At 35.5% G+C, this 13,193-nt stretch overlaps 1 protein-coding gene across 5 annotated transcripts in view; it reads right to left on the reverse strand.

The window, feature by feature from the left end:
• The window catches only part of BCLAF3 (BCLAF1 and THRAP3 family member 3), a 60,911-nt gene that overhangs the window by 22,535 nt on the left and 25,183 nt on the right, over positions 1 to 13,193 (reverse strand). For 3 of the 5 annotated variants that reach the window (XM_041741817.1, XM_041741819.1, XM_041741818.1), the window contains 4 exons: positions 6,129 to 6,304; positions 4,320 to 4,434; positions 3,549 to 3,612; positions 1,944 to 2,059 (listed from right to left, as the gene is read on the reverse strand). In XM_041741817.1, coding sequence (XP_041597751.1) covers positions 1,944 to 2,059; positions 3,549 to 3,612; positions 4,320 to 4,434; positions 6,129 to 6,304 — 471 coding nt within the window. The remainder of the gene's footprint in view (positions 1 to 1,943; positions 2,060 to 3,548; positions 3,613 to 4,319; positions 4,435 to 6,128; positions 6,305 to 13,193) is intronic. The other 2 variants (XM_041741820.1, XM_041741821.1) reach the window with 2 other exon arrangements.

Raw genomic sequence — 13,193 nt, forward strand, 5'->3', positions numbered from 1 at the left:
GAAATGTCCAGAATAGGAAAACCACAGAGATGGAAAGTAGGTTAGTGGTTGCCAGAGGCTGAGGGAATGGAGAAAGAGGGCACGACAACTAATGGTTACAGGGATTCTTTGTGGAGTAGTGAAAATGCTCTGGAATTAGACAGTGGTGACAACTGCACAACTTTGTGAATATCCTAGAAACTACTAAATTGTTCACTTTCAAAGGATGAATTTTACGGTCAGTAATATTTCAATTTAAAAAATCCACATGGCTAAAAGAAAAAAAATCCACATGGCTCCACTATGCCACACCAGCTATCCAATACAAATAAAACAGTTCAACACACCTAGCAAAAGACACTGTACAGAATGCTATCTTTGCACACTACACACCATCCTCAAAGCAAATATTAATAATACTTAATGCTGACCAGCTACTCTGTACCTCACACCTGTCACTTTAGTTAATCTTCACCACCACCGAGAGCTAAGTATAATTCTCATCTGTATTTGATGTATGAGGAAATGAAAATTAAATAACTTGCCTAAGATCAGTCACGTAGCTAGGTGTCTACAGAGCTGGATGTTGAACTCAGGTGCAACTTCAGGGCTCAAGCACTTTTTCATCTCAAAGGGTGAAGATATATTCTAAAGCATTACATATTACATGGTTTTTATAAAGTGCTGATTATTTTAAATCTGGTTTAAAAATCCTCTTTCTTGGCACACTGAGTTTCTTACACTTGCTGAGTTAAGAAAAGCATGAGAGAGATCTTATGTTGCTAAAGAGCAGTCATGCTGTGTCATATTGGGAAACTAGAGACTTTCACCCACCAAAGGATGAGATTCTAACCACTTTCAGTTGTTTTATATGCCTCAACAAATAGCTATCTTTTAATGAGTTCCAAACTTGCTGTCAACATCAAGTCCAGTTTTATTTTTTTTTATTTTTATTTTTTTTCAAGTCCAGTTTTAAACAAGCTCCATGTATTTTGACTAAGACCTAGTTAGCCACAGACTTGACTTAAAAGGCTAGTCAGTTATCTTAGTAATTTGATACTAAGGGATACGGAAAGAGAATTAACACTGGCCCTTCCTGTTCATATACTCCTACTTTCTGAGAGATCTAAATAGCCTGAAGATCCTTGGGTGAAGTATAAATGTTGTCTTATTCCATTATACCTCATAATTATATGGGGCCCCAGGTTTGCCATGAATCCCACATAGTTTTTAAAACTAGTGATAAACTGGGGCCAATCTAAAATACTCAGAGCCCCTAAAAGAAGTACAGAATTGGGAAAGAAAAACAAGGATCTACTGATAATCAATTTGCCATGCATGGCATAAGTACTTTGCATGTGCCAGCTCATTTAATATGTCTAAACTGTCTACATCATAAATCAGTTCATCTCATTTTATAGAGGAAAAGGCTCTAGAAACTAAGCCAGTTTGCCCATGAGCAAACAGCTTATAAAATGGCAGAGGTGGGATTCCAACTCCTGTCTCCTCCACATTTTCTACTACCCCTACCTCTGCTTCATGGACAGACATCCATGAAAAGTTCCAAAAGAGAACTGTATTAATCTCAGGAAATTTTGTAATATTCAAAGAGCACCAGAATTTAAAGGGCAGAATGTGTCAGTTTCAGTGAAGTTGAATCAAACAGTCCATAAACTTGCAGGTCCTGGCACCTGCGAATATTCAAAAAGCTGTTATACTCTTTTCTAAAATTACAAAGACCTCAAATACTCACCTACCCCTTAATTTTTGTTGTTTCAATCAAACAGCATATGATGATCACTGAATAACTTTGAAACATTTTAAAAGATTTCACTTAAACATATAAAATGAATTTGAAGGATTAAATCCCTACACTAAAATGAAAATCATCACACACAAAAATTGAAAAATATGCTAAAACCAAAAACTCCCTGATAATAGGATGTTTTTCATCTACTGATTACCTCTCTGCAGCACTAGCTATGTGAAAAATGTGCTCATCTTCATTCTGTAACCGTTCTTTTCTCCTTCTTTCAATGTCATGTCGTAGATCATTTGGATCTATTATTTTGACCAGAGTCTGAGGAATTTTGACAGAAGACAAACCATTCACATTACTGTTAGTTGCACAAAGACCATATCTAATAAGAACCTTAAGTAAAAGTCCTAAATAAGTTACCTTGTATTCACCCTGTTAATGGTAGTGTAAATCGATTAAAATATCTTGAGACACAATCGACAATGCACAGACAGAAAAGTTCATAACAATGAACCAGGAATCCCACTTCTCGGACACTATCCCTACGAAAAGGCTATCTACCCAAATATGTTCAAAGTGCTATATTTAAAACTATCAAAAAATGGAAGCAACGTAAATGGAAAATAAATTTTTAGGAGAGGGAAGGATGATTTCATGGGAAATTTAAGTCTAATAATACACTAACATTTAAATTATGGTTAACATAGGCTATGTGGAAGTCAACATGAAAAAAAATTACTGAGAAAAGTTAATTAAAATTTGAAAAACCTCAGTCATAAAAAATCATGAGGAGCTCAGAGATTTTACATAAAAGCAATATTATTAAGTAAAAAGCAAAAAGCATCTGAAACTAATATAGTATGGTAGTGGCTATGTTAAAATGCCAGATGTAAGACTGTGATAAAAGATGATCAAATGATATTTTGTGTTAAGTGGTTGAATTAGAGGTGATTTTTCAAATTTCCTATGAGTTGGTTATAGTATTTTGATGAGTGGAAATTTTCTGAAAATAGCATCTATTCAATAAACCAAACTACCTCTCTGTAAGTTTAATAAAAATTTTAACTATTTACAAGTGAAAAAAATTATTTACATATTCTATCAGAAATGTATTAAAATTCTTCCTCTACAAAAACCACTTTACTCTCAATGAATAAATTAGCAGTTCTTTGAGAACTTGATATACTTCTAAACCAAGAGCCAGTTTTCTTCCCCGTGCCCCAGTCCAGAGAGTTTTTCTAATTAGCAAAGAAATGAGGGGAGGTGGGGGGAATGTATGAGTTGAGGAAGTGTTGGGTGGGAATACAATGCATGGCAATACAAAAATTCAGTATTATTTTCATTATTTTGCTAGTTCATATTCCACAGAGTTTTTCATACATTCTACAGTACAAGAAGGGCAATATCAAACTAAACTTAGTTCCTCTGCATTCATTCCATGTGTAATCTAAAAAAATATTCCACATGACTGCTTGGGGAAAAATGTAGGTATCAAACATACTTTCCACAAGCTTTACAGTGTGAAGTTTTAGAATGAGTATTAACACTATAACTGTAGGTCAATTTTACAAAGCTGTTACCCTTAGGGATTGTCTCTCTTAGGGAATATTTTTGTCTTTTGTCAGCGTTCTCTCTGCAACCTGGCCAGTAACTAGAATCATCTGGAGAGCTTTGTAAATTTCAGATTCCTGGGTCTCAATCCTTCTTTCACACCCACTTTAAAATCCCTTTTTCACTCTCCATTACCGGTTCCCTTTTCCACCAATATGCCAACAATGAGAATCTTTCAGCAAAAATTGTATTCACTTACCTGTTCTGATTCATATACCATAGTTTGTTTATTCTGAAGCTCAGCCAAAGACATATCTATTCTCCTAAAATAATAAAGGCATATTACAATTAAATAATTATGTTATACACTGATACCTTGATTCCATTACTAGAGAATGGAATTTGAAATAAAGCTGGTGTGTCTTGGAAAAAGCAAAAGAAACCTCCTGCCAAGTTGGATGTTCATCTACATGGCAGTCTCCCAGGACACACATATCCTGTGAACAACATGATAGTGACGCCTTAGTGGTTCTCAAATCACTAGTCTGTGTAACCTTAAACTTTGCTCCGGTGATCTACTGCATTCTAACATTGATTCAGCTCAGCTCGCAAGACACGGCACACCACCTGCGCGGACAGGTGCCAGCAGAAGAAGACATAGGTTTTCATCCGGCTGCCCTCAGAACAGCCATTTCTGACAACATGAAGCAACCCATGATTTCAATGGCTCGATAATTGTCTTTCATTCTTCCAGTGATAACTTCAGTAGGCAATTACTATAGACACAGAATCAAAGTTAGGTAGGTAAAGATTGTCAAAGTCCTACACATTTAAACAATACTAGTCAATGGCTTTAATACAACCGATTCCGTCAAAGTGCAATGGCCCAGTACCTGCTTGGGTTAGTCCTGGCTTTTAGGTAGGAAATGCAGTCCTAGAGTCTACAGCAAGACAGAAAGCAGTACCTTCCTGAATCTGTTCTGAGGTTTATTCCCATGGGTTAAATGGGCATACAATAATCAATCATTACCTGTGAATTTCTGGATCTGAATTCAATTTAATTTCATTTACATCTGCAGCTTGTGTATCTCGCATTTTTGAAAAACGCTCATGTAGAGTAATGTCAGATGATGGAAAATAATTTGCTGAAAAAGGAAACAAATAGTTTATCTCAGTGTAAAACTGATTATCACTTAAAAGATTACACATAAGCACAGGAAGAAGGGACTGTGAAAAAAAAACGTCCAACCTGTTTTCTCTCGAAAATATGTGGCACCTAGACGTGTTCCACAGACTAATTTGTAGCGCTCGCATGCTTTCCCAAGCCTAATCAACAGTAAAAAAAAAAAAAAGCCTGACTTATCAACCCAAGGATTCTGTTCCTATTAGACATGCCTGCTTATTTGTTGGGGGAAAAGATAGTGGCTCTCTCAAAGTGAGTACCTTTCTTCTCCCAGGTAAGACCTTAGTATACTGGGAAGTAAAGATGGCACAGAGTTTTACAGTTCACCTAGAGTAAAAAAAAAAAACTCAAAAACAAGCCAGAAACATCAAAACAATTCTGAACGAAAGCTAAATGTTATTTATATATCACAGAAGGAGTCCTACTGCCATTGTACTTTAATTAACATGAACTGAAGCTCATGAAGACAGTATGAAATAAGCTATGCTACAAGGCTTTTAACAGGATGGAGAGAAAGGTAATACACTTGACCCATCAGAATGCTATTTAAGCAATCCTTTTCCCTAATTTACTGCTCCTACTCTGGGACAATGTCCTGGATTTTTCTGCACTACCACCTGCCTTTCCTCCAAGAATCACACTTCCTTTGGGTGAGAGGGGCTGGAACTGAGAAGGTGAACTGTTTCAGACAAACTGCATGCTTCAAAGTAAGTATGTGCCTTAATTTGAGGATGCAGAGAAAATAATCCATTTTCAAAACATGTTGCATGAAGGTAAAAATAAAATCAGGGATAGCCCGGGTGGCTCAGTGGTTTAGCGCCGCCTTCAGCCCAGGGCCTGATCCTGGAGACCCGGGATCGAGTCCCACATCCAGCTCCCTGCATGGAGCCTGCTTCTCCCTCTGCCTGTGTCTCTGCCTCTCTCTCTCTCGGTCTCTCATGAATAAATAAATAAAATCTTTTTTAAAAATCAGTGCAAATATCTAGTAAGAAATATAAAAATTTTGAAATTCTTGAAGGTCTCCAGTTTATCATACCCACGATTGCTTTATTATGCAGCATCAATGAAGAAAGGTGTTCTATGTGACTGAATTTTCCAATTAATGGAAACTGGCCAGAAGCTAAAACGAAACAATTTAATGCAAATATTTAAAGTGTTTGTGATACAACTCCCTGATGCCATGGAGTATGCCAAATCAAACTGGAATTTTTTATCAATCACTTCATGTTCACCGTTATGGCACAAAGTCCCAGCAACGCCCTCAGGGGGCTTTAAGAATATCACCAAAATACCTAGACTTCCAGAGTTCTTGTCCAGTTTTATATAAGGTGTTTGTTGCTTCCTCCTTCCTGTTTGGTTATCAGTTATTGTTTCTCGCGACTCTCAATAGTCCTGTCTCTTGTAGAATCCATCCTCTCCCTTTCTGACTTTCAATTTGTAATCTACTATGTTTTGAAGTATCAGGTTATTGGAACAACACATGAAGAACTAGGCTTGAATTAATACCTTACACTCTCTCCAACAGATTTCCTTATTAATGACCTAATTTATAATGAAATATTACTATTACTATATCACAGATATTTACCTTTATCTTGTGAAAAATCAGTACATTATTTTTGTGTTATCCCTAATGTATGTGCAAAATATACCAACCTTTAACTTGATGGATTATAGTTATGATTTCCTGAGCAAATTCTCCTGTAGTTTTGTTTTCAGTATTCTGAGTTGAGTCAAGATGTTCAAACACTGGATGAAAGTTCTCACTTTTCCTGCCAACAGCAACCAAATCATGTGACATCTGTCTCTCTGTGGAATAGCTAGAAGCAGCCCTAGAATAATTTGTAAATGTTTAACTAAATTGGAAACTGTGTACTTAGAAAAGAACTTATTAAAATTAATCAAGATAGCTATAAAACTAAAAAGATGTTTATCTTTTCTTATAGTTAAGGCACTAAACTGTATGCCATAGAACATGTGCAATAATGCGTAGGAGGAAATAGCCTTAGACACATGGTTTTGAGTTCTCCTTTTCAAATCAGAGATCATTAAATATTTGCCACTTTAATAATAAAATCCTCAAAATTCTAAGTTAAACAATTTTTACCTCAAAAAATACAGCAAGGCATCAAAGGTCAATATGCAAAAAATAATCAATTAGATTATTTTCTACTCCCAAATGTCCATGAAATTGTGTATCTAGCAAGCTTATGCTATCCTGAAGTACTACCACACTTTAAAAGCTGTTATCAAACATAATAACTTCTTTGACTTCATAAAAATCCTTATACCTCTATATCAGCAATGAGAAACTTAGTATTTTGAAATCAAACTCTGTTGGGATTAATCACTTATAAGATCTCACTAAACTGTCAGCAAATAGTCTTAGTTGTTAGCGAAGTTATGATCCTTAGAACCAATTAGTGTTCACCCTAAATGCATCCTTAAAGAAATGCTACTATTTGTTATTTTGTTATATAAAACCAGCTATTCTACCACTCTAATGTTTCCTGAATCTTTATAACTTGTGTTAGAAGCTCTCTTGACCTTTCTGTGTCATTATGAAGTCATGATTATGACATATAGCCAACAGTTATTGGGGGCTTACTGCAAGTCAAACACAGGGGCTCAGAACTTGTTTACAAACATTATCTCATTTAATCTTTACAATAGCCCTATGGGGAAGGTGCTATGACACTGGGACAATGGATGTCTTGGGTGTTTTGCTTTTCCATCCCAGAAGCTGAGTGTTTGTTATGAACATAATCCTTCCAAGTGTCATAATGGGAAACTACACCTTATTCCAAGAAAGCTGCTCTTGCTTAAAACTACTCTTAAATTCTTTGTCTGGAGGCAGATTATGTGTCACAGAAGAAAATGTCTTGTTATTTTATATTTATACCTCATTTTGGACCCAAAATGGCACTAACTAGCATACAGCCATCTTACTCCTCTGCATTTAACTCTAAATATTTTTTGCTTCTTCCCAAAAATCATGTTCACTACCAAAGAACTGAGATTTACAAGTGCTGACGTTCTTTATGAGTATGTTACAGACTGAAGATAAACCCACAAGAGAGCCCTGAAATATGTTTTAAATAACAGTAGCACCGCTGGAATAAATAACAGCAATCTGATGGATACATCTTGGGGTGTGGGTGTACACATGCACAGATTAATTTATTTAAGTCACTTAACAGCCATATATATAAAACTGTTCCAGGGTAATGAGGAGCTTATAGATACTCTTTAAACTTTTTAACTTCTCTAATAAGAAGGTTTTATGTGTCTATTTTTAACTTAACAGAGGCAAGCCTTCCATACGACTTTCTATGCTCCCTGCTCTCAAACTAGCACTGTTGAGACAACTCCCTGCCAGAGCAGAAACTTGGAAAAGCGATTATGCAGCAGGTTGATGCCAATGCTATGGTTTCCTTGATTCATCAGAAAGACTTTAATTAGAAGACTCACTTCCCTTCTTTCTTCCTAATTTGCTCCAAGCTTCCCACTGCGTATCTGATAACTGAGAGACATTCAGTGATAAACACTGGAAGCTAGAATGGCCCGTAACAACCTCTACTAACAAACAATTACAAATACTGTTTTAAACAGTACAAAAAGTTTGCTCCATACAAAAAAATGCTTTTAAAAACATTTTACAGGAGAAAAATAATATATTCAAATAGAACTACAAAAATGGTCCGTCCATAAGGGGAAATCAGTTGATAACATTTTGTACTGCAGCCTCAGTTTCTCCCATGAGGAAACTAGTTGTAAAGGTTTCCAGTTTTCCACCTGGCAATTATTAAAATTCACTTGTCATTTATTACAAGTTAATTACTGATATAACTCTTATACCCACTCCATTCCCAACCCTCAATCCCTAGGAGTGCTATGGTATACTTTACAGCTATACTTAATTCCCGAAATTTTAGTGTTTACATTTCCTATCAATTTATCCTGGAGTTAGTCCACTGCAAGATTTCTTATTAAAAAATGTTAAAATTGTCATTTCCTAGGAAATATTAAAATCATATTACCTGAAATTTTAGTCTTTTAGAAACAATTATGATGGTTTTGCTATAAGAAAAGGCTTCTTGAAACTGGAGAATGCAAAATGTTCTAAGTATTTACATTTATACATTTAATCACCTCTTGGTTCACATTTTCCTTTCACTATTTCCTAAGACAGGCATTGATTAACAACTTCATAATTTCAAGAAATACTTCCAATACAAGTAGGTAAGCTGAAAAGACTAAATGTTCTCATTTGAGATGCAGTTTAGATAGTTTTAAAAATTAAAATATAGCCAAACACCTGTATTCTAGTACTACTTCTGATACTGTTCGAATGAAATTTTCCAGGTTTCTTTCTTCCCTGCTCCAATTCCACTCATTTTTGGTTTTGTTTTGTTTTTCTCTAAGGACATTTCCCCTGATGTTCTCACTGAGTGTTGTTAATAACTAGGAAAATATAAAAAGCCACATTAAACCTTAATTTCCTCTTATATACAGTTAAGATCCATCAAAAAACCCAACTGCATGGCAAAACAACAATTACAAAAAGCCCAAGAATAACCCAAACTAATGGATGATCCTCTGCCCTCTGGAAGCTTACAACAGAATCCACGCGACACATATCAAGTTGTCCTTTTTCTCAGTTATCTCCTAAGAACAACATCTTATTGCTCAAAGAGCACTCTCCCAGTTATTCATTTGCTCCTGTCTTCCTCAAAAGACACTTAGCATTTCCAAAGCTGAGGGTAAAGGGTTAGGGAGAACTGCTATTCCCCTAATTCAGCATTTTTTTTTCACAAAGTTCCTTGAACTGGCCTCTCCAACCCCAGTGCCCATCCAAGTCACCTCACAGAAAGAAGGCAGCAGCCAGAACTGAGCTTCCTGCCCTCTCTGATCAGCTATTCCTGTCAAACCAGCTGGCATTGTGGCAATGTCACCTTCACAGCCTCCTGTCCATCTATTCCGTTCACTGACCACTTGAAGCACAGCTCAAAGTTCCTGTGTGCGTTGTCTGCCTTTGTTAACCTATAAATATAAAATGTCTTTCATCTCATCTCCACATGTTTAAAACCTTTGAAGCCTAGTTCACATGTCAACAACTCCTAAAAGAAGCCTTCCCAGAATCCTCCACCTTGTGTATCACTCACTGTGCCATGGTATTAACACCATCGCCCTATTGTCTATTAGACCAGAGGAAGAGAAACCCGATCCTACGCCAATTTATAGTCCCAGGGTACCCTTACAGGCTGTCTCACACAAGGTGGGTCTTCAAAAAAATACTTGCTGAATGAAGAAATAATAAATGGAAAACAACTTAGACAATTTGAAATAACAGTTTTAGCTAAAAAGTTGACAGACTTCAAAATTCTAATTGAGGCCAATTTAAGTGTGTTTTTAAAAACTTTCTTGGCTTGCTTTTATTTTAAAATTATAACTTCATTTAGACCAATTTAAAATTTAAATATTTTATTTTTTATAATATGAAGTCTCAAATATATACAAAAGTTCAGAAAATCCTATGATGAGCCTGTCAACCCAGCTTCAACAGTTACCAACACATGGCCAATGGAAGCAAAGTTGTAAAGCCAGGAGGAGAAACTACAGGTTAATTTGGGCTCAAAAAGGCCCAAATTGGGCCTCTCCAAAATGGAGAGGTGGTCTGCCAATGTCAGAGTGCTCAGGGACCCAGTAGAAAACAAAAACTGTTGTACCCCTACCCAAAACAGAATATTCATCTTCTTATGCTAGGTTCCCTAAGACATACTAGAGAAGCTAGGGTGAAAAATAGGAATGAAAGGGAAGCTTATCTCAATTGATTTTTGATTTTTAAAAACGTATATTAGAAATATTAGGGGGGAAAATCTTAGCTTTTTCTGATAATAAACAGTGAGGTAGCAGGTTTGTGTTATCACAAAAGTATCTCCACCCATGGCATATCACAGGTAGGTAAACTTGTGTCACTGGGTTACCTTCCTTCAATCCTATGGTTTTTCACATTGGTCCCCCACCCATGTGGCACCTCTTTCCTTAGAGCATCAGAGCTCTGATGTCTTCTAGGTCCCATCATCCACCTCATCCTCCTTCAGAATGGGGAAATAGCTGATGGGGGTAGGGAGGCCTTCCCTGTATCTTCTGGGGAGGGGGAGTAAGAGATAAAAGGATTATATGCATACGTGACTGATATGAACTTTAATATCAACTTTAATAGCCAACCTTCCCATCCTAGACACCTAGTACCAGCAGCCAGAGAGGTCAAAGGAGCCTCAGGTCCATCCATACCAGCTTATTCTCCAGAGAATGGCACCCCCTGTTATTCTCCAGAGAATGGCACCCCCTGCTCCTCTCTACATTTCCTTCCTAGCCTGAACAAGGTTCAGTCTCTCACCTACTTGCTCAACATTAAACCCAAACTCCCTTCATCTGCCCCAAAACTTCAAGATGTACACAGCAGTGTTTGGAATTCATAATAGCATTTGTAGAAATTTTCATATTATGACTCCGTAATTTACACTCTGAAACATATAATTATGACTTATAGGTAACTTCTACCTCTGATTATGCAGTTTCTGACAAAGTGGGTCACTAGAATATAGCTTTTGTTAACAGAAGTATTAACTATGCAGTGAACATTCAAGCAAGTGTCAATCTACTGCTGTTCTAGATACAAACTGGAATCTAGAAAAATCACTAGGCTAATCACATATGTCTTCAACTACAATGATAACTGGAAGAACATACACTGATATGTGATCAAAGCTAAGAAAGCAAATGAATGCATAAACAACCATCTCAGATTTTCAAAAAAATGGATAAACCCTCTAGATTTTAACCAACAAATAAATTTCTCTCCACTCTATGATTATTTTCATCTTTTCAAGCAGAGGAAAATCTAAGTTATGTTAATAGTTGAAAACATGACTTTGTTGAAGGCATTAACTGCCTTTGTTTTATGGATACTTCATCAGTCCATACATAATTAAATCCAATCCCACAAAACTCTTCTACAACTTAACCATTCATCAATAAATAATTATCATCAGAGAGATTTTGTCGACTATGCTTTATCATACTGTCAAGATGCATATATTTACAAAGTTATTTCTTCTTCAGGTCTTTGAATAGGAAGGATTTGCAGTGAGAGCTCTGCTACACAAGCCATCCTAAGGATCAAGTCATCCTAAGGTCTTTGTCAGGTAATTCAGACATGTGCTGACAGGTCATAAATTTCACAAAATTATAATTCATAAATTCAAAAGAAAAGATACAGCAGCTTCAACTTTGGGAAGCTTATTTTTGTGACACATAATGAAAATCAAGCTTCCATTTCTTAATATCTAATTATAAAATTAACCATGTTCAATATTTCTAATGAGATTACAATAAAATCCTTCAGAACTGATATTTTTTAAGATTCTTTAAAAGTGTTAAGCCAATTTATTTTTTAAACCAATTTATTAATCTCTTTTAAGTTAATTAATTAAAGAATTAAGTTAACTAATTTTTTAACATCATTATTAAATATAGATGTATCATTACTTCTATTAAAAAATTCAAGATTCCTGTGATTTGATTGTATGCAATTTTGTCTCCAAAGGAAAAAATGTAAACAAAAATGAAATACTGAAGAATTTAAAGGGGAGGGTACTAATATCTATAATCCACTTTGAAATATATGGAAAAAATAAGATGGAATGATTGATGGATAAATGGACAGATACATGATTATGAAAGTAGAGTAAAATTTTCATTGTAGACCCTCAGTGGTAGGAATATAAGTATTTACCACACAGTTCTTTCAACTTTTCTGTGTATTTGGACATTTTCATAGTGTAATGTTCAAAAGAAAAAAGCTTGAGGGAACATCCTCAAAGTTGATGCTTACAGTAGGTTTTGTGCTCTTAAGGTTAAGAACTAGCAGGAAATATAATAGCACAAAATGATTTAAGGCTTATTATATGAAATAGAATATAAAATTATATAGTATTATGACAACCATGTATAGATATACACAGAAAAATAACAAAAGGAGCTGTACTAAGCTGTTAATAAAACTATCCTAGGGTAGTAGAATATTGGGTGATTCCCCCCCTCTATTTGTCCAGCTTTCTAGAACATTATCATATTTATAAATGCTTTCTGTGGACATATACATATGCATATTTTACAATATTTTTGTAAGTACATGACTGTAAGGGAAATACGAGGGAGAAGGACTGCCATATCTAACTTTAAGAAAAAATATACATATATTTAAAAAAAAAGAAAGAGAACCTGTGGGTTTACCTCCCTCCCTGTCATATTCTGACCTTAGATTTCGCTTAAAATTGTTTTTGATTGCAATACAAGTATGAATGAACTGTAAACATAAATGCATCAAATCACCACAGCCCATCACTTTATTTATTCAAATACTGGTAGTGTATTAAGGAAATGAACAGACTTAGCTGACATAGCCAACTGTAGTGCCTTATTATTTCCAGAATCCATAAACCGAGGTAATATGCATAACTGAACAAAGTATGCAAACCACTTTAGCAGAATATAACCTATTAAAACAGTAGCCTATTTTTTTTAAGAATCATTAAGAGCTAAAGTGAATGTCTTAAAAAAGGTCTCTTTCTAGACTCTAGCCTAATTTCCTCTACCTAGGAGAAGCTAGTTGGCTGAGCACCAATTGTTTTGAGATGGCAGCAGGAACCAAGT

Source organism: Vulpes lagopus, chromosome X (assembly GCF_018345385.1).
Source record: "Vulpes lagopus strain Blue_001 chromosome X, ASM1834538v1, whole genome shotgun sequence".
NCBI classification, from domain to species: domain Eukaryota; kingdom Metazoa; phylum Chordata; class Mammalia; order Carnivora; family Canidae; genus Vulpes; species Vulpes lagopus.